The 22,340-nt window shown below is 43.0% G+C and overlaps 1 protein-coding gene across 4 annotated transcripts in view; it reads right to left on the bottom strand.

Moving 5' to 3' along the window:
* Positions 1–22,340, bottom strand: part of dnmbp (dynamin binding protein) — a 90,479-nt gene that overhangs the window by 7,714 nt on the left and 60,425 nt on the right. For 3 of the 4 annotated variants that reach the window (XM_083787901.1, XM_083787903.1, XM_083787904.1), the window contains 8 exons: positions 9,588–9,826; positions 5,963–6,062; positions 5,219–5,366; positions 3,148–3,165; positions 1,735–1,934; positions 1,106–1,236; positions 568–672; positions 296–424 (listed from right to left, as the gene is read on the bottom strand). In XM_083787901.1, coding sequence (XP_083644027.1) covers positions 296–424; positions 568–672; positions 1,106–1,236; positions 1,735–1,934; positions 3,148–3,165; positions 5,219–5,366; positions 5,963–6,062; positions 9,588–9,826 — 1,070 coding nt within the window. The remainder of the gene's footprint in view (positions 1–295; positions 425–567; positions 673–1,105; positions 1,237–1,734; positions 1,935–3,147; positions 3,166–5,218; positions 5,367–5,962; positions 6,063–9,587; positions 9,827–22,340) is intronic. The other variant, XM_083787902.1, reaches the window with a different exon arrangement.

Here is a 22,340-nt window from a genome sequence, read left to right as displayed (position 1 = left end):
TAGCGCGCCACTCGGTGGCGCGCTATGAGCTTGTAGATCTGCTATTTTTCAATAGCTAAAGCATAACATGATGCTGACACCAAAATGGGTTCCCGTTCAGAATGGGTTAAAAACCGGGAAGGCACCATTTTGTGTGCGTGTCATGACTACTGTACAAGTTCACGATTCATATATTATTAAAGCAAACATTTTTGAACTCAAGTCTTTGCTTCTGGGGGTCCCCCTGGAACATAACCTTTCCGTGGGCCAAATACATATTGAGTACCAATATTACCAGGATTAAAGAAAGTCGTACAAATTGCGTGAACTGCTTGTCGCTGATGGAGCGGTGGGCTCTCTGGAAGCGCTCCGGGTCGAAGGGGCTTCGCTCGGAGTAGATGTCACAGAAACTGATGGCAGCCAGCACCTTCACTGATGCAGACTCCTGCACAAGAACACGTCACAATGATGAGAAATAAGTGTGTGTGTGTGATAAGTGTGTGTGTGTGTGTGTGTGTGTGTGTGTGTGTGTGTGTGTGTGTGTGTGTGTGTGGTGTTGTAGCCAGGTACATAGAAATGTGTTCCTACCCTGATGTGTTGCAGGTACATAGAAATGTCCCTGATGAATGACTTGATCAGTCTTTCTTGCAGCCGGAACCTCTTCTCAGTTTCATCAAAAGCCTCGTCTTTGATCTGAGAAGAAAGAAAGAAAGAAAGAAAAATAGCGAGAAAGAGAAAATGATCAGAGAAAGTACTCACTATGCAGAATGTCCCATTTGAAGTTTTCTAATGTATACACACTTTTTTTGAAAATAGTAGATCTACAAGCTCACAATCTGTTGCATCGCAACCCATTGTGAGCTTGTAGATCTGCTATTTTCAAAGGGCCAAAATGTGTATAGGGCTGAAGTGTCCAATGTATGTTTTGTAATAGTAATCAAAATATACAAAGCAACTGGTAGTAACTAAAGATTTTGTAGTGGAGTAGAAGTCAAAGTATTGGAAATAGCAAATACTCAAGTAAAGTACAAAATGCCTCAAAATTGTAAAAAAGTACAGTACGTAGGAAAACATTTTACTTTACACCACTACAAAAAGCTGAAAAGAAAACGGCCAAAAGCTGTACCTGAGGTGAGATTCCGGTCAGGTGTTTGAGGTGGCTGCTGACGCGGTTGGACTTCTTGATGATGGAGTGCATGCTCAGCTTGGAGATCTTCTCTATCAGCGTGTCTTCGTCTCCTTTCCTGTACTTCACCACTGCGGACAGTAGAGGGAGATCACGAGTCAGAGAGAGTTTTAAGGCAAAGGCTCAAGAAAGACCCATTTCTTCACTCTTGCCTTTTGGTTGATTTTTTAATTCTGTTATTCATGTCCGACTCCTCACTGTGTCGGACAATTCACTGCCTTTTTATGCTTTTGCTTCCCTTTGCTTTATTGCTAAATTATTTGTAAAGCACTTGTGCTTTATTCTGTCTCTGTAAAACCATTTGAGCTGCATTTAATGTCATGAAAGGTGCTATACAAATAAAGTGTATTATTATTATTATTATTATTATTATTATTAAAACTCCTTATAGGCAGAGCAGAGGTCTGCCAACCCGAGCGCAAGAGAGAGCTTGGTTAGTTGTGAAGTTTGGGTCTCCCTACAAGGTTTTAAACTTCAGTTGGACTTTGGGATCTGGGCCAGTTTGTCATTACATGTTGTTTGAGTTTGGGGGGGGGAAGGGTGGGGGTTATGTCGCAGCGAGGGCGTACCCAGGTCCTTCCGGCGCTTGAACTCGTTGATGTTGACGTTGATCTCCTTGACGGCCTTCAGGGCCAGCGTGAGCTGGGGCCGGTCGTGGTGGCCCTCCGGAGTGGCCCCCAGGAGCTCCATCATCAGCAGGGGGTAACGCATCACCCTCTGCACCGGCTTGATCAGGAACGAACCCAGGTTGATGTAGTTGGTCTTCCCCCTGGAGAGAGAGAGAGAGAGAGAGAGAGAGAGAGAGAGAGAGAGAGAGAGAAGCAGGTGTTACATTTAGGGGAAAGCAACAGAGAGCGTGAAAGATGACAAACAGATTGAGAGAAAGACAGGAAAATAAGAGCTTGAAAGGCACCAGTTGGAAACCTTAGGGCTGCCGACTATTGATTACTCTACCGAGTACCTGGATAATCATTTTCTTTCATAATTATGTCGTTGCATTTATACAAATTAATCAAAGAATATATATGTTTTTAACAATCGACTAAATCAATTAGTCTGTAAGCTCTTAAGCCCCATTACCCCCAAATCAATTATATGTATTAAATTAACATTTTTTATTTATTTATATAATCGATTAAACTGACTAGTTCAATTAACTGTTGCACCAGCTAATGGCAACAGCTTTTCATGGTAGCAACTCAGCTCCTCTCTACAGGCTTGTGGTACCGTGTAGTTCATGTTCCAGTGCAGATAAAAGCCCTTCATTTTAACATCCCAACACAAACAGTTTCTGGTCACATTTTAGGCAAAGAAATCGGACATGGATTTCACAAAATAATTGATTTGCTTAGTTTTAATGCAATCTGGAGGGCAGAGCAGCTCAAACAGCATGAAACCAATGATTGATCTGATTGAAACTGGGCAATTTGAATTTGATTTAATCTTAGATTTAATAATCGTTAAAGGACTGTTCAGGTAGTAATAACTACTACAGTGAACTTTTACCTATTAAACGTTACATGAAAAGGATTATAGTTTACTGCAGCGTTGCTCTTGCTGCATAGCTCCACTAGATGGCATTAGGAACAACCTTTTCCTCCACCCACAGTAATAATGGACCTGGTTTGAAGGGAGTTTGGTTGATAATCAGGCCCCATCATCATCATCACCATCACACATGCACAAGTGCAGACACAAACACCACCCACATGTATTACAGCAGAGACTGGCGTCCAGATCAGCCCAGGGAGTGCAGGGCACAGAGAAATAGAACCAGCGGCGGCTGCCGCCTCGCTGGCAGTCACTCACTCTCCCACATAAATGTTAGCTTATTATAACAGAAAGTAAACACACACACACACACACACACACATGCGTTGCGCACACATAATTTTGGCAGGGTTAGTGAGCCATAGCATGCGGTCGTGCCGTGCGACTTTCAAGCAGGAAAACCCACGGCGTCAGTCCTCAAGGAAACTTACCACTCTCGGTACACAGCCCTGTGTAAAGGAAGGAAACAGAGGATAAAGAAAACACAAACAGACGTTATAACTTAAGCCTGTGTGTGACCCGACTGTTCACCGTTCATCATCATCAAAGAACTTTCTGTGCCTCAAACGATAAAAACAGATATCACCTTTTGACTCGGACATAAAAAAAACCCCTAAGTAATGATTTAAACTTGTACCAGATAATTCTATCCTCACTTGCATGAACCACTTATAAGCCCTGTATACGTCATCGTACGGCAAATAGTGGGAAAAATAGATCTACAAGCTCACAACTCCTCGCAATAATAAGATGGGCCGTGAGCTTGTAGAGCTGCTATTCTTGTCACTTTTTGCTTAATGTCTGGGACATTTTCAAAATGTTTGAAAACTTTCACCTACAAGGACGTGGCCCTACATAGGCAGGCCAGGCTGAAAGTGGTTCAAAGGACAATCGTGGTCTGGGGGAGCTTTGTGTTAAAGATACTGTATATTGCCCATACACAAACACCCCTCAGGCGGGACATCAACTAAAGCCATAAGAATGTGGTGAGACCTCCGTGGAGTTAATAAAACTCTGTGCTTAACGGGGACCACTGCGGTTTCATTTTGTGAGCAATATCTAGGAAATGATCAGCAGTAGAATCTGGAATGTCTTTGTCTTACTAAGCGGGCTTGAACACCACACATCTCATGTACATTTACACGACAAAGACATGAAAACGAGTTCAAAAGATTAAGGGGAAACTCGACGACTATAATCAACTCGACGGCGACGAGGCGTGTTCCGTTAGCTAAGTCGGTGTGACTAAGGTCTTTTGTCTGCAGTTTTGCTCTTATAGAACCAGAACTCGTTTGTCACCTTCCTGTTTACCAAAGCGTTGTGTTTGTCTTCAAACAAAATACTGGAGGACTGTATTTTACGTCCCACTAGATGACAAAACACCATCCCTAAGGTTCAACGTGCCTCAAGTCACTAGTCACTCTCAGTTGAGACCGAGAGACAGTGAAACCAAACGGGTTCGACCGGGTAGAGCACATTCTTTGGCTGCCACACATTACATCAACACCAATTGACAGGCAACCATGACCAAGTGTCACTGTGGTGTGTGTGTGTGTGTGTGTGTGTGTGTGTGTGTGTGTGTGTGTGTGTGTGTGTGTGCGTGTGTGTGTGTGTGTGTGCGCGTGTGTGCGCGTGTGTCATGCAATTTGAAGGGAGAAGTTACATACTTGTAACTGGTATAGCCTCTGTTAAAATGTCCACTTCAGTCAGAAAAGTAATACTTTTAGAATGATGCAAGAAATGTGGCAAGTGTACTTTGTTCTAATAAACAAATGTGAGCCGTTAAGGATTTACGACCATCCACGGTCATCAAATTATTGCCTTAGGATTGCAACAAAAAATGTCCATGAATTCAAGGCTTCGTGGGGTGTGTAATTGATAGAAAATAAGTCATGTTTTGGGTGAATTACTCCATTTAAGTCACTTCAACAGTAGACAGGTGTGTTCTACCTGGGGTCAAACCTCAGAGCTTTACAGTGAAGGGCTAGTCTCTCTAACCTCCTGCCATTATTATTATTTTTTTTTTTGTTTGTTAAATTTTTATCCCACGATTTTGTAACCCAGTTTTCTATTCACCCAGTGCCAATTATCTAATGTAATCCTGGGCGCTACACTTCCTCTGCCAACCTGGGGGGGGCAGCGGACTAACCTCCTGCCATTCAATAGAAAACAAAGTTTACCACCAAAGTTTACCACCCACACACTTGTTTTGAAAAAGTGAAGAAGCATGTATCACAAGTGAACACGTTTCAACCATGTCTCCTAAAACTAAAATGGGGAAACCTAAAGCATGTCATTCCAGTTAATGTTTAACCTCACAAAACCGTGTAAACACTTTTTTTTTGTTAGAAGACGCCGTTCATTAATTATTATCATGCTTTTTAAACACTTCACACACGCGCATGCCGTGTCTTGCCGACTGACTCGTTAAGTGGCCGACGTCTTTTCCAACTCACACTCGGGTTCAGAGCCACGTTCTCGCTCTAGTCCGTTTAAAGTCACCTGAGTTTCTCCAGACACTCCAGGACGTGGCGTTGGATGCTGTCGTCCTTCTCGTACGTTTCCAGGAGGGAGATGGCGTCGTCGTGATTCTGACAGTAGATGCGGTACACCTCCTCCAGCTCCGACTTGAAGTCCAGGAACACCTTGCCTGAGGAGGACGGAAAGAAAAGAGAGATGTTGACCCATTTTAAATGCAGTTAAAAACCACTGTATGTAAGTGGTGCTGAACACTCAATATTCTCTCCTGTTGTACCCGTGTCAGAGTACCTGTTCCATATACAGTAGATATAGATAGATGTTGCCTGAGGTCTTATCTCTTAACCCATTAAGGCCTGAATTCTACCAGAGACCAGATTCTACAAAATGTCTTCTAAATCCTTGACAGTTTTCTGAACAACGTATCAGTGGTGCTCAAACTTATTCCTGTCAAGGACCCCAACAGAACATTCTGAATTTGGCCGTATACCCCCATCTGAAAACATTTTGTTCCAGGGACCTCCTCAGAAGCATATTTTGGAGTTAAAAACGTTTGCTGTGGAAGAGTATATTAAAAGATTTGCACACATAACATTTGCACAATTAAAAAAAATAGCAGATCTACAAACTTGTAGTGTGGCACTCAGTGCCGCGCTCTGAGCTTGTAGATCTGCTGTTTTTCAACAGCTAAAGCGTAATAGTGGTTAAAAGCTAAGGTGACACAGATGCGTTCCAGAAGGGGTTAAATGAAGAGGGGGATGGGGTTACCAATAGAGTCTGTGTCCTCCAGGGTCCTGTAGAGACGTTGGGAAAGGTCGATGACAGAGCTGAGGTTTCCGAACAGACCTTCAAAATCCACGTTCTGCACCTTTAAGACAGGCAGACTAGTGTTAGACATTACTGCAGTCACAACCCTCAAGGCATTCTCATTTTAGTCGTCATTAAAACAAATAAAAACACAATTTTGGAAAGAGGAACAAATATTTGGGCAGGGTGGTTTGTCGCACAAACGTGTCATAAAGATATTTTATTCATATTTTAATGAGTCAAGATTTTACATTTGCAATAATGTGTTGGTTTGGTAACCTCAGCATGGTTAACCCATTCTGACCTGAGATCAGATTCATACGAGGTTTCCACTGGACACACACTGGTCTGATTAACCACAGTCCACAGACCTATACAGCACCTTTCCAAAGAATTTGAATATCATGGAAAAGTTGGTTTATTTCCATAATTCCATTCAAAAAGATTAACTTTCATAGATTATAGATTCAGTGCACACAACGTAAATTATTCCAAGCATTTATTTGTTTATCTTTACACAATTTTGGCTTCCAGCTCATAAAACCCACTAAAACAGAAAAAAAAAAAAAAAAAGAATACTGTGAAGAAATCACCATTTACTCCTCAGTTTTTTGCAGAGCATGAATGCTTTAATCTGAATGCCACATTAAGTAATTAGGATCACATCAAATCAATCAAAATATGGTACTTTCAAAACTGTCAAAATGTCAATCTTCAATACTTGGTTGGGAATCCTTTAATTCCCTTTGCCTTCATCACTGCCTCGATACGCTGTGGCATTGAGGCAATCAGCCTGTGGCATTGCCCCCCGGGAGTTATGGAAGCCCAGGTTTCCTTGGTGCTTGCCATCAGCTCTTCTTTGTTTTTGGGTCTGGTGTCCCTCATTTTCCTCTTGACAATACCCCATAGATTCTCAATGGGGTTTAGGTCCGGCGAGTTGGCTGGCCAGTCATGGCCTGTGATGGCGTCAAACCAGGTTGTGGTGCTCTTGGCGGTATGGGCAGGGGGCCAGGTGCTTCTGGCGGGACGGGCAGGGGCCGGGCGGTCTTGCTGATACAGATCCTCAGCAGAAGGATTCATGAAGTCCTCTAAAACATTCTGGTAGACTGTTGCGGTGACCTTGGATTTAAGAAAGCAGAGTTTACCAACACCTGCACTGGACAAGTGGACATTGCACTCCACATCATGACTGAAGCCCGACACACACCGTCTGCGACCGCCGCGCGTACCACCGCGGCACAGTATTGCCGCGCGCCATAGCCGCACGGCAACACTAACAGGACGCGGCGCGCTACCACGCGGCTGGGGAGTTTTGTTGACTATTCCATTGCCACGCCCACGGATAGCCGGGTGGAGGCCGCGCGGCAACGCCTGGAAAATAGAACAGCGGTGCATCGGTGCGGCAGGCGAGGCGTGACCGCGCGCCAGCGCGCGTCGGACGCAGCCGGTGTGCGATAGGTTCATTGAAAATAATGGAGACGGCTGTGTCCGCTGCGCGGCGACGCGCGGGGGACGCAGCCGGTGTGTGGTGGGCTTGATATTTCACACTGTGGACATCACGCAGCTTGGATTCTGTTCCTCACCAGTCTTCCTCAAAACCCTGGGACCTTGATTCCCAAACGAAATGCACACTTTATAGTACTTTCATCGGAAAAGAGGACCCGGCCCCCTGCCAATACCGTCGGAAGCACCACAACCTGGTTCTTATAATTAATACGGTTTGATGCCATTACAGGCATTGACTGGCCTGCCAACTTGCCGGACCTAAACCCCATTGAGCATATATGGGGTATTGTCAAGAGGAAAATGAGGGGCACCAGACCCAGAAACAAAGAAGAGCTGATAGCAAGCACCAAGGAAACCTGGGCTTCCATAACTCCCGGGGGGGCAATGCCAGAGTGTATCGAGGCAGTGATGAAGGCAAAGGGATTCCCAACCAAGTATTGAAGATTGACATTTCTGTTTTTTTCTGTCTGAAAGTACCATAGTTTGATTGATTTGACGTGATCCTATATATATTTTTTTTTAATATACATTTTTTATCCCACGATTTTGTAACCCATGTTTCACCCCTGTGTCAATCATCTAATGTGATCCTGGGCTCTACACACCCTCCACCAACCTAGTCCCCATATATGGGGGACAAGGGGAGAGCAACGGACTTGAACTCATGCTTCCTTCATGCCTGAGTGTCCAAGTTGCTCCTTTACACCTGACAGGAAGGAGTTTCCCTGGTTGGACGTAGCGCGTGGAAGGAACACGTTATTCCAACCAGTTCCTTTCCCCTCCATCAGGCGCCCCGGCTGGCCAGGGGGAGGCAGTTTAGTGACCAGGATTACTGCATGTTCCTATTGCTAATTTCTTAATGTGGCATTCAGATTAAAACATTCATGCTCTGAGGAGTAAATGGTGATTTCTTCACAGTATTCTCATATTTTGAAATTCTGTTTTAGTGGGTTCTGTGAGCTGGAAGCCAAAATTGTGTAAAGATAAATAAAATAGTAAATACTTAAAATAATTTACGTTGTGTGCACTGAATCTATAATCTATGAAAGTTAAACTTTTTGAATGGAATTATGGAAACAAACCAACTTTTCCATGATATTCAAATAGTTTGGAAAGGTGCTGTATACCGTACTTCTTCACACGAACGAATAGCGTAAAAAAATCTCTAAAATCTACAAGCTCACAACATATTAAAATAATAATTATTACATTTAAACATCTAAACATTGGCCTGTAATGACATGGCCAAAATAAGGACGTCAGGGTTACTGTGGTTAGTAAAAAACAGACTGGGAAAATGTGTTAACCCATTCTGACCTGAGATCAGATTCATACGAGGTTTCCGCCGGACACACACTGGTCTGATGAACCCATTCTGACCTGAGATCAGATTCTAAAAATGTCAGTCGCTCTTCGATTTTTCAAAAATAGCAGACCTACAAGCTCGTATCGCGCCACTCGGTGGCGCGATATGAGCTTGTAGATCTGCTATTTTTAAATAGCTAAAGCATAACATGATGCTGACACCAAAATGGGTGCCCGTTCAGAATGGGTTAAACTTTGCCAAAAGACCCATTGGCATCAACTTGAAGGACCTCAGCCATGGTCGTCTTTAAGTAAAACACTTTATTATTCCCAAGCTTTTAATTCAGTTTAAGTTTTCATTTTATGCGTTGCGTTTCATGAGCTGCTATAGTATTCAGCTTATCTACGTTTTCATTTTCTCATTTATGATTCTCTCCGGTTTAATGAGTTTCTTGTACTCTTGATTAAATGTCTCTTTGACATTTTCTGTAAAGCACTTTGGTCAACTTTGTCGTGGTTAAATGGGCTCTATAAATAATGCTATCAATGGCTATCAAGTCAGAGCCACTCAAAGGGCAAAGGGTCACTGTGGCGCAGCAGACACCTCCCATCCCGGCAGACACCCTATCCCAGTCGTCCCCGAACCTTTCAGGTCGAGAGAACCAAAAAGAGAGATTCTCTCTCCCCATTTCCTGTCGTAATACTGTAAAAATCTATCAATGAAAGGCAAAAAGCTAAAAAAATATGTATCTCTAACAGAGTCAGAACACCTCACCTGTTTACGCTGCAGAGGCAGGATGATCTCCTTCACGCACATCTGCAGGTCTTTGATGTAGTCCTTCTCCGTCTGCAGCAGCTCCTCGATGACCTTCAGCCTCTTCTCCTGCATGCGCAGCGCGGCGTCCTCCTCGGTGGCGTTGCCGGACGCACCTGTAGTGCTGCTGGTGACCGGAGGCATGCTGGACACGGGGCTGGACTCTAAGGCCTTGGGCTGGGAGGACAGCAGCGTCAGCTCTGTAAACACACAGGGAGAACACATATTTAGAATAGTCATTTGGTTTCCACACTCCTTTCTGGTATTTGTCACTGTATATGTTGCTGCACATAATGGTTAAGCCATATATGTCCATTGCTTTTAACCCGTCCGAAGTATCAGGAGCAGTGGGTGCTATGGGGGCAACGCCCGGGGAGCAGTTAAGGGGTTAAGTGTCTTGCTCAAGGACACTTCGACATAATAGACTGGGGCTGGGAGGTGAACTAGGGACCTTCTCTTTCCCAGGCGGCCTCTCAGCTAAGGGCCGACATTTTGAAAGAATGGTGATGAAATGAGCCACGCTGGCCCAGCTTTTGCAAGTAATTAGTAAAAACATTCTTCCAATAGCAAAAACAACACAAAAGACTGCTGCAACTGTATCCGAGCACAGTACAGTATACCCATAATTGTGTAATCACAAGGGGTTTCCACCGCGCCTCATAAGCTGGTTCGGTGCATCTCAGGAGCAGGACTGGTAACAGTTTATTTAGCAGGGTGCAAGTCCTTTTTACTTGCTCCATGCTGAATAAAGTCTTTAACTGTCCGAGTTTGCTCCAGTGCCTTCCTTCTACATATCTTTATGTGTGTATATGTGTATCTGTCCTTTGCATATCTGGCTGAACCGTCCAACCAATCGCCTTCCCATCTGACGTGTGTTTTTCCGATGCCCCATGGGAGCGGAGGTTCCAGTGTGGTCAGACCAACGGCTTCCCAGAAGAGACATGCGTGAGCCCCACAATTAGAAGCCATGTCAACGCAAAGACACAAATACATGAGAAATCACACGCGAATGACACGGCGTGAACTAACCGGTACGGCTATAATATCATATAGCACAAACCCATGACAACACTGGCATTAATATTAAACATGCATAAAATAATTAATCTAAAACGTAACGAAGAAGAAAAGAAAAACTTCAACTGAACATGGGAAACGGAGAAACGGAAGGGAAAACACACGCGAGAGAAAGTTCCCATCCCATCACTCCTAGCTGTTTACCCAAACCACAAACTACCAGTCTCTCCTCAGCCTTTGATGTGTGTGTGTGTGTGTGTGTGTGTGTGTGTGTGTGTGTTCGTTCGGAGCAGGGCCGCTTATCTGGGCTGCCAGGGACTGGAGGGAGAGCCCGGGGTGTTTTTAACGCACCGCTGCCTCGTATGAATGGGACTGAAACGTGGAGAGCGACTCGGGGGCTCTTTTGTCTCCCGTCACAATGGACTGTGACAGCGACTAGAGACATACGGAGCCCCTGAGACAGGGGAGAGAGAGTGAGGAAGATAGAGAGAAAGGGATGCCTAATTTATGCTCCGTTGTACGACGTTGTAAATCGGCTATTTTCGGCGTGCAACGCTTTTGTACGACAAAGTGTAAATCAGGCTTGCGCGACAAAGAGATTGACGGGAGGGGTAGAGGCCGTGCGCCACCTCACACTAACAAGAACGGAGCGGAATAAAGAACAGTAACTGTCGTCTAGTCAACTGAGTGATGTCATGCCGATGTCTACAGTGTCTAATAGTCATCGTGATACTATTATTAGTGCTTAAAGATGCTGTCCCGAAGTTTTATGTCGTCTCCTGGCGGAGAGGGGTCAAAACAACCCGGGGTCTCCCGCGGGGCAGAGCAAACGTCAATCTATGGTCAATCAAGAGGGAATCCCGGTTGGCTAGGAGAGATATTGGTAAATGTTACATTTGTATAGCGTCTTTATCTAAAGCGCTTAACAATGTGCATCATATTCACATTTCACAGCACACACATTCACACAGCGACGGTGTGGAGGACCAACCTGCTCATCGGGAGCAATTAGGGCTTCAGTGTCTTGCTCAAGGACACTTCGGCACCAACTCTGGGGGAGCCCGGGGTCAAACCGGGAACCTTCAGTTTCACCAAGCGTCCGCTCTACCTCCGGGCTTCAGGCAGTACTACTTGTCCAGCAGTGCCCTCTACAAGCTTGTACATCTGCCATTTTTGAAAGATTTTGTGCAAATCTTTGAAAATATATAATTATATATATTTTTAAAGTAAACAAAAAAAATCTAATCTTTGCTTCTGGCGGGTCCCTGTAACGAAAATATTTTGACATGTGGCCCGGCGGCCAGATCCTATAATTATGGGGGTTCTTGACATGAGAAGGTTTGAGAACTACTTACATAGACAAAGAAGTCTTTCAGAAAACTGTCAGGATAATAATCTTAATGAGTAGAATTAAAGAGAATAAAGTTTCGGATATCAGCTTTAACCCATTCTGACCGGGCACCCATTTTGGTGTCGGCATCATGTTATGCTTTAGCTATTTAAAAATAGCAGATCTACAAGCTCATATCGCGCCACCGAGTGGCGCGATACGAGCTTGTAGGTCTGCTATTTTTCGAAAAATCGCCTTTTTTTTAAATCTGATCTCAGGTCAGAATGGGTTCATCAGACCAGTGTGTGTCCAGCGGAAACCTCGTGTGAATCTGATCTCAGGTCAGAATGGGTCAACTTCACGTGAATTATGCCACAATGAATGCAGTGCGGGTGGTCCTGGCAGTAAGGACAAGCAGCAGCGCTGCCACTGCTCTTGAGTCAAGTTTGTGTCATCCAGAAACGCATGCCAGCCAGGCTGATATATACTACACCACTTGACCTTTTTGGACATCGGTAACAACAACAGTTATGCAGCCGATGTGTCTTGATTTTTAACTACTTTCAATCTTGCCTACATTTGGGCATATGACCTGTAAAGATTGGGGGGGGTGGGGGGGTGACAGCTTGGCCATGTAGTTCTGTAAGCACTGCCCGGTGGCTCAGATTTAGTGCCTTAAGGTGCTGGTGACTTACTGTAGGGTTACATCACCACCCCACTGCTCCTTCAGCAGATGCTGTCACTGGCTAATGCCATTAATTATGCTTAACTGCAATTTGCTCCACAGACCTACCCCCCCACCCCCACCCCCACACACACACACACACACACACACACACACACACACACACAGGCCATGGTTGACATCTTATGTGGATGTATTCATTGGCGATACTATGTAGTACAGCAATAGCTGAGATTTATTGATAAGACTGTACAATGTTTGTTCACTCAACATTACTACAATATATATACTCCAGTGTAGGCATCTAGGCCAGGGCAACGGTTCTCAACAAAAATACGGTACACAAATTGACCTGTTATGGTCCATTTGGTTCCATTTGTATACTGTCAGAATTACAGACTTTTAGAGGCTAGCAGAAGTATTGATATTAATTCTAGTTCATCTTGGTTTGGTTATGACAAATGTAAAAATCAGCAAATAAGCTTGTACTAGATCTATTTTTCTATTTTTCTTCCTGATCATTTTGAAAACGTTTTAACATCCATCCGCCTATAATGCCATGTCCAAAAGAGGGACTCAAAGTGGGGTCCGGGGAATAACAGGGGTCCTTGAGGGAGTTCCAGGGGGTCCCCGGCTAAATGATAGTTAGGTACCAAATGGACCTTTATGGGTCTGTAAAAGTATACAAATAGAACCAAAGCTGGTAACTCTCAGAGCTAAATTAGCATTGATTTTACGAGGTCCCAGAGATAGAAATGCCATTAAATGGGTGTCTGTAGCATAATGCACAGGGCAAACTGGGAGTCCTTAAATGAAAACGGTTGAAAATCACCGCTGTAAAAAAAAGGAAAAAGAAAAAAAACCTTGTCTTATGGGGGTCCCTGGCATATCTTTTCAAATGGGGGTCCACGGTTACCTGGTTAACCACTGCCCTAACCAGGCTAGGTCTGCGGGCTAATGAGTGTCAATTTGGGGGTCAAAGACCAAGACATGAAAAGGTTTCAGAACCAGGACAGTCTGTCACTGTGTGACTCTCTGTCCACACCTTGGTCCTGCTTCCATCATCGTTACCTCTCCCCCACTCTCACCTCACCCACCCTCAACCCAAACATCGTCCACATGACTCAGATAAGACCCAGAGAGATGTCCTTATCTCTGTCTCTGTTTTACCAGGAGCCATGGAACCGTTTCATTCACACGTATCAAACAACAATCAAGCAAATGTTTGGTAGTTTTTGTTTTTATAGGCCACCACAATGCTTTTCCAATGGGAGTCACATGGTTTGACCAAACATTTGTGTTTGATGGCTGATTGCTGGTGGTGTTCTGCCCCTCCCCCCTATCAAACAAAAATGTTTAGTCAAACATATGTGACTGACGCGACGCCAAAAAGTTAAAGATAAGAAGTTTCTGCAGCAATGATATACTTTATGTATATCACCGTGGGCAGTAGCTCAGGAGGTACAGCGGCTGCTTGGAAATTGGAAGGTTCCCGGTTCGATCCCGCTCTCCCCTAGGGTTACTGTCAAAGTGTCCTTGAGCAAGACACTGAACCCCCGGCCCAAACTTCTCCTGATGAGCAGGTCGGTGCCTTTTATGGTTTCCTCTGCCATCAGTGTGCAAATGAGTGAATGTAATACACGTTGTAAAGCACTTTGGACAAAGGTGCCATTTTCTATAGATGGGTAGAGTGTGCGCGCGCATTTTGTGTGTGACTGTGCACAGTGTGCACTGTGGAGCTCTTGATTATGCTGCTAGGAACAAAAGAAAAGTGGATTTCCAATCAAGAGAAGTGGGTCGGAATCTGGTATTGTTTTTGTTTTTGTTGCCGAAAATATCTCCGTAGTTTGTGTATGTGAACTTGTGAAGTGGGGCATATGATGCATGGATGTGTGGGATGCTTGCGCACACAATGCTTGGGAGTGAGGGGATTTGTGCCAATTAAGCATGGAGTCTATTGTTTTAAATAGCTTTCTCTCTCTGCATTCCTCAGTTGAACTGTGTGTGTGTGTGTGTGTGTGTGTGTGTGTGTGTGTGTGTGTGTGTGTGTGTGTGTGTGTGTGTGTGTGTGTGTAAAATTATAACTAGGGCTACAACTATCAACTCTGTGATACTACAGCGTCTCACAAAAGCATCATCAAAAGTAGCAGATCACCAAGCTCAAAACGCAGCACGATGCAGGTGAGCTTGTAGATCTGCTACTTTTGATGGGTTTTTTTTTTTGAATCCTGAAAACAGTTTTGGACATGAGGTTTCCATCTGGCAGAGACGACAAGCTGTTTACACACACACACACACGTTAACACAACGGCGTTAATTTATGGGGAAAAAAAGTATAATATAAAATATGGAGATAGGAGGTTTCCACTCGACAGCAACGATATAATGACTAGGCTCAGTTTCTATGTTCATTTGATGTTCTGACACACACACACACACACACCCACTCAGACTCACCAGCATGGTATTCAAAAGACAACACCAGGGGTTTCGTAACAGCGACTGAAAGTGAGTTGGTACAAGGTACGCATCGCTGTCACCCTTGCCAACAGGAAACGGACTGAATACATGAACTATTACTGATAGCAACAATTCAACACAAAGGACCACCTACGAGCAAGGCACTCCTTTCAACCAAGACGTGTCTGTCTGTCTGTCTGTCTGTCCTTCTGTTGCTCAGCTGATATTTTAAACACACATCAACCCTGGCGTCCATACGTTTGGCATGTCATTATAGGCGAACCTTTTCAAAATGTTTCTATAATTTTTTCATCATGTATTTCAAAAATCTTTTGGATATTTGCCGACGCATAAAATAGGGCCTAAGTGGTTAACCCATTCTGAACGGGCACCCATTTTGGTGTTGGCATCATATTATGCTTTAGCTATTGAAAAATAGCAGATCTACGAGCTCATAGCGCGCCACCGAGTGGCGCGCTACGAGCTTGTAGGTCTGCTATTTTTGAAAAATCGAAGAACGACTGACATTTTTTTTATCTGATCTCAGGTCAGAATGGGTTAATAATGAAACTGTCAGGATGTAATAGACATTTTTTTAATCTGATCTCAGGTCAGAATGGGTTAAGGAATGACAGCCTAGAAATTACATCATTAGTAAATTGTGCGTAGCTTCACTTTACATGATGATTCACCTGATGATAATCATGTGAATGGATGGGGTCAGATTCCACAGTGACTGTTGTCTGACGGCCAAGATAACAATCCGAGTGTACAGTGTACAGTGTACAGTGTACAGTGTATGGGCCCATCCAACAACACAGCCAACCACTTCAAGGAGCACACATCCAATGGGAATATTGGATTCATTGCATCTCTTTTCAAATCAAGAAAAGAACAAGTTGTCAGTTAGCAATGCATGCAGGGTAACTGTGCAGGTAGATTTTCAGAAAGGTTACAAATGTTAGACTAATTGAACCAAATACTATGTGTGTTTTTTGCTTCCTCACAACAATAAAACTGTGTATAGAGGGTGCTGTATGACAACGTTCCGATTCAACACAATATTTTCCAACATAACTTGTAACTCTTTTGAACTCTAATAATCTTTGTTATTTATATTGTTTTTGTTATCTGTGCTTAAAGTTCCTACTGTTCATATTATATGTCAAATATACATGGTTGTTTTTGTATGTCTGTACTCAATTGTTATTTTTTATATTGTTTAATGATGACGATAACTGTGGGGGGAGGGATGGGGTGAGGGAGAAAAAAAATGGTATGTTCAAACTGTACTACATTGTTGAAACCTACTACCAATAAACTAAATTAAAAAAAAAAAATGTTACAAATGTTTCAAAAGTTTTCAAAAATAGATAATAATATGGCCAATCCACACGCTCTACTCACACAACGACAATGTATTATCAGCTAGGTTACTTCATCATATCATAATCGGCTGAAAGATCATCCATATCGGTCAAACACAAATATGCGCCCAAGTATACTGGTGACGATGGAGCACACGCACGTGCGCACGCACACACACACACACACACACACACAAAGGGGCCAGGGTGGAGTGGAAGTAATAGCTTGTGGCACTGTTTTTATGGGAACACCCGGTGTTAGGGTGGGTGCTGGGCTGCTGCGGGCTTGTGGAGCCCCTGGAAAAAGAGGTCAGGAGTCTTCTGCCTATAATGCTACTGATGCTCGTCAACAAGATGCCAGCAGGAATGGAGCCCTGCTGCTCTCCACATAGAAATCATTCTCACTCACGTAACAAACACATAGGCTGACGGACACTTTCACAAGGGGATTGCTTAGTTTTTAGATCAGTGGTTCTCAAACTTTTACATTTCAGAGTTACAGACCTGTAAATACATACATTTAGAACCCCTTTAAGGAAGCCTCCTGATTACCTTACTTTGAGAGTCACTGCTTTAAGATAGAATTATTTCAACGCTCCTGGTTTTCATTCTAGCTTGTCTAATTAGGGACAAATTGACACCTGGAAAACCAGGTGAATGCAGTTGGAACAGCCGGCTGAATAGAAAACCAGCACAGGAATCTCATGGGTCCCTAGGACTGGAGTTAAAGGGTGAGACCACTTTTTTTGAGGTTTGGGTTGTGTAGTTACTTTGCCATGATGCAACTCCAAATGTGGACAAGAAATAAAAAAAACTGCTCCAGTGATTAGAAATTGACTTACATTGTAGCTAAAACAGCTCTCAAAGTCACTCTTTTAGTACGTAAACAAACACAAACAATGTTGATTCAGACAATATAGAGCATCACCAAAACTCATGTGGTTTTATTCTTTCATAAAAATGTTATCTTCCTGTTGATTTGTCCATTTTATTGGGAAGAAAACCCGGACTGGATCCATGGATCCGGATCCAGATCTTCAAATAGTAAAATCAACAGGAATCTAACATTTTTATGAAAAAATAAAACCACATGAGTTTTGGTGATGCTCTTTGTCTGAATCAACTTTGTTTGTGTTTGTTTACGTACTAAAAGAGTGACTTTGAGAGCTGTTTTAGCTACAATGTAAGTCAATGAGGAGCATATTTTGAATTATCAATTTTTAATCACTGGAGCAGTATTTTTTTATTTCTTGTCCACATTTGGAGTTGCATCATGGCAAAGTAACTACACAACCCAAACCTCAAAAAAAGTGGTCTTACCCTTTAAGACTGAATGCTATGAATCAGGTTACAGACACTGACTGCCAGACTGCAAAACAGTGCACACTGCTCACCAAATAAAAGACACCGATGCATACATGCATACATCAGAAGAATTAGTCAGAAAACAAACAAGTAGATGCCAATGAAATGGAACAAATCTCACTGCACTCACAATTCCAGGTGCCTTGCAGCTGCTACGCCGTTGAGAAAGAGCATGTCCCTAAACCACTCAAACCCTATACACTACATCTGTTGTACATCAAATCGTGGAAGTAGCAGATCTATAGGCTCACAACACAAGGCACTGTGGGGCTTATAGATCTGCTATTTCTGCAGAATCTTCACCTCCTGTAGGCTACTATGACAACAAATTTCACCCAGTGTTTTCCACATGTAAAGCTGTGATGGTATGACAATGATTCTTGTGACATTCAAGTTCATTACAATTTCAGTGGATTGTTTCCAAGAAAAACTGCAGTAACTAAGTGTGACAGAGAGCATCAGCATTTTTCATAGAAAACACCTTAAATGTTGCACTTAAGAATTGACTACAGTATATTTTGTATACTGGTATTCAAGTGTCAAGTTAAAGTCATGTCTCTATGAATCCCAAATATAAAATTCACATCTCACAAGCTCTGCTCAAACAAAAGAAAACGCAACATCTGCCGAATGCAGACGCCCTCGAAAAACCTTAAATATCACACAGAACATGCACAGTGAACAATTCACAGCCTTGCGCACGGGTGTGCTCCAGATAATGCGGACGCACTCGAAACCTGAAATATCACACAGAACATGCACACTGAACAATTCACAGCCTTGCGCACAGGTGCTCCAGATACATGTGAATTAAAAAAACTGGTTCACGGGAGGAAGAAAAGAAACGAGACATAATGGAGAGCAGGTCAAAATGTGAACAGGGCTTCAACTCACCTGCATATCTCATTCCATGGTGCACCAGAAACAACCCTGCATATACGTTCACACACGATCACTCATCCTGAGATGGTCCACACTCTCTCTCTCTCTCACACACACACACACACACACACACACACACACACACACACACACACACACACACATACAGACACACTCCATTCCACAACCCCAATCACCATGAGCATGAATGGGAAGCCACCATGGTTACACTTACACACACACACACACACACACACACACACACGCTCTCTCTCTCACACAAACCCCAATGTGGACTATCGTGGTGGCACACGCTAAAACCTGGAGCCAGACTCTATGGCTCGCACTCGCAGTGGTGGAAAAAAGTGGCTCAAAATGTTTTACTTCAAAATACTGCAATGACGAAATACTGCACCGTAGTTACAAGTAAAAGTCCAGTATTCATAATGCACTTGAGGAAAAGTAGGGCCTACAAAAGTATTGGCATCGAAATAGATTAAAGTAACAAAAATACAAGTACTCATTATGCAGAATGTCCCATTTCATGCGTTTCAAATGTATAAAAATCTTTTGAAAATAGCAGATCTACAAGCTCACAAGGCATTGCATCGCGAGTTTAAATTAAGTGGTTAATGCATGTTTTGTAATAATAATCCAAATATAAAAAGTAACTAAAGTTTTTTGTTTTTTTTACAATTGTCGTTGAGTAAAAACTACAATATTTGATTCTGAGATGTAGTGGAGTAAAAGTATAACAAATTGGAAATACTCTTTATCCAAGGTGCTTTACATAGATTGATTCACAGTTCACACACACATTCATACACCGATGGCAGAGGAAACCTGCACACCGGAAGCAATTAGGGGTTCAGAGTCTTGCTCAAGGACACTTTGACACTAACTCTGGGGGAGCCCGGGATCGAACTGGGAACCTTGCGGTTCTCATCCAGCTGCTCTATCGGCCACTCTCTACCCCGAAGGCAGTGCCACTTAGTAAAGTAAATGTACCTCAAAATTGTACTTGTACTCCACCACTGCTGGCTCGGAGGGTAACTTTCTTCTGCATCCCTATGTCCACATGGACAAAAATCATTCATTCTATCGAGGCGGTGTCATGTCCTTTTATATTCTGTATACTCTCCCAACTTTCAAACATTTAAAAATGATTATCTTTCAAAGAATCTTCAAAAACAGATTTACAAGCAAGCAACGCGCATTGTACAGTCGCTTGTACAGATCTGCTATCTTCGCTCTTCCTTGTATAATAAAGTATAGAGGTCTTAAGTGGTTAATGCTCTTAATGTTTTGTGTGAGCAACTTTGGCTTGCCTTGTTGTTGAAAATAAATGTGCCATACTAATGAACTTAATTGCCGTTGTACGTTACTGTACCCTGAACGCTCACTCTGCTGCAATATATCAAAGCATGTGAACTACTTGCAACCGGCTTTGTCATCTGAATACCTTTGCCACAGTGTGGAGCAGTGATTTACTAAATGTCTACCCTTATCACTTGTCAGGTATAGTTTTATAGCACTGGTTGGCAGAAATGACTGCCATGAATCATTGAGAGTAAACGGTCTACAGTACACATCCACCTACGGTATATATGGATCCCTAGCATATATTATACAGTATACTAGGGATGTGAAAAAGTGTCCAAAATGAAATTCAATTACTATTAAAAAAAAAAAGTATTCCGTTAATCATCCACATAAATGTTGCCTCAATCAGGCTAATGATAGCAGATACCATTACCATCAATACCAATAATAATTAAGACACACTTTGGTAGGCCTGTACTCAACATTGCACCATAATAGCACCTAAGGTCCTAAGCTAACAAAATAATGATATCCTCTAAAATGTAGTTACTTACTATGGGCAGGGTTTGGATGACCATAACTTTTCAACAGATTTTCCTTATAGAAAAAAAAAAAAAAAAAGTTAAGCTCCTGTTTGGCTTCTTATACCCACTTCTGAGGAAACCAAACTCCTGCTTGTTTTCTACTCAAAAGCGCTGAACAACATTCTATCAGGCGTTTTCACGTACTGTTGTTTACGTCTCTCTGGTCAGGTTGAATCTAGGCGGAGGCGGAGCTATGCTGACAATTTCAAAATGACACTAAAACCTATGGGCCAATAAGAATATGTTAATAAGGTCATTCGTTCCGCTCTGTCTCACAGAGCTAGTTTGTACACACACACACCCCCCACAGGGTAGGTGAAGACACCTGTACGAGGGTTCAAACAACTCGTAGGCTGCAGCCTGACACTCCTGAATTGAGGTCTAAATTAGGGCAAGGTTCAAGGTTCTTCTTTACACTTTACTTTACACTTAAGAAGTAGTGACAATAGACAATTTACAAGCTCACAACTTGTCGCATTGCCAAGTGACATACTACCAATCTCTGCTTGGCATTATGTGACTTTTAGAATAAATTTGACTTTTTAAACAAAAGCTATTATTACATTTACTTCTGTTATAATCCACAATCCCACAATAGCTAGTTTCGATGCTTTGATCACAACAGTAGTAGCGAGAGAGATTATAGAATTTGCACACACACACACACACAGTCACGTTTCTGCAATGACTAGTGAGCGTGTGCAGAAAGCCTGTGGTAAAGTTTAAAAGTAAAGTACACGCTCCACACAATCACTGCTGTGTTGTGTGTCCTGCTCCAAAGTCCACACAAGAATGCCCTGTCGCCGTGGTAACGTTAGTAGTGAAGGGTGGGGGGGGGTGCTCTTCATATCAAGCCAAGTTCTGTAGCGCTGCCTGGGAGTGACTTTGGTCAAAATTGAGCGCACAGGGGGAGTGTGTGTGTGTGTGTGTGTGTGTGTGTGTGTGTGTGTGTGTGTGTGTGCAAGCAAGCAAGTGTGTGTGTGTGTGTGATAGAGAATTCATGCCAAGATAGACACTTCCAGTAAGACTTACTGCACACACACACACACACACACACACACACACACACACACACACACACACACACACACACAGTGTGCTCATTTGACCAAAGTCACTCCCAGCACTACAGAACGTAACAAAACAAATACATTACCGGGATACAATATATTATATATTTTTGGGATATTGAAAAAAGGCAATTTGTAAACTATTTTTGTAAACTCTGACATGCCCAAAAGAGGGATACCAGGTTGAAAGAGGTTAATGTATTACTGTAAGTTCATATCTATGCTGTTGCTTGTGAGGAAGACGCCAGCTCTCGTATCAGTATGTCTGAGACACTGAGCCGTACTACAAACGTTACATTTCAAACCTCATGTCACTAACGGTGAAAACCACAGCCATAGATGAACGTGGCGAGGGAAGGCTCACACTAACAATACCGTTGCACGTTAACTTGCACAAAACTCCAAAAAGACAAAGCTGAATGATTATTTTCGAATTTGAGCACATAGAGCAAACTGTAATATTCACACGTCTTACTGCACAATGCAATGCAATGTCACCTCACCGGGACCTTTTTCACAGGGATTTCATTAGACTATAATGTTGCCTTTTGTCAACGTTTGTGCCGTTCACAGCTGGACCGTGTCAAGGGGTCAAAAGGTCAGTTTCATATATTGAGATGAGGACGCTCCT

Source organism: Protomyctophum parallelum (genome assembly GCF_964188405.1).
Source record: "Protomyctophum parallelum genome assembly, chromosome: 17".
NCBI classification, from domain to species: Eukaryota; Metazoa; Chordata; class Actinopteri; order Myctophiformes; family Myctophidae; genus Protomyctophum; species Protomyctophum parallelum.
This window is presented reverse-complemented; position numbering and strand designations above follow the sequence as displayed.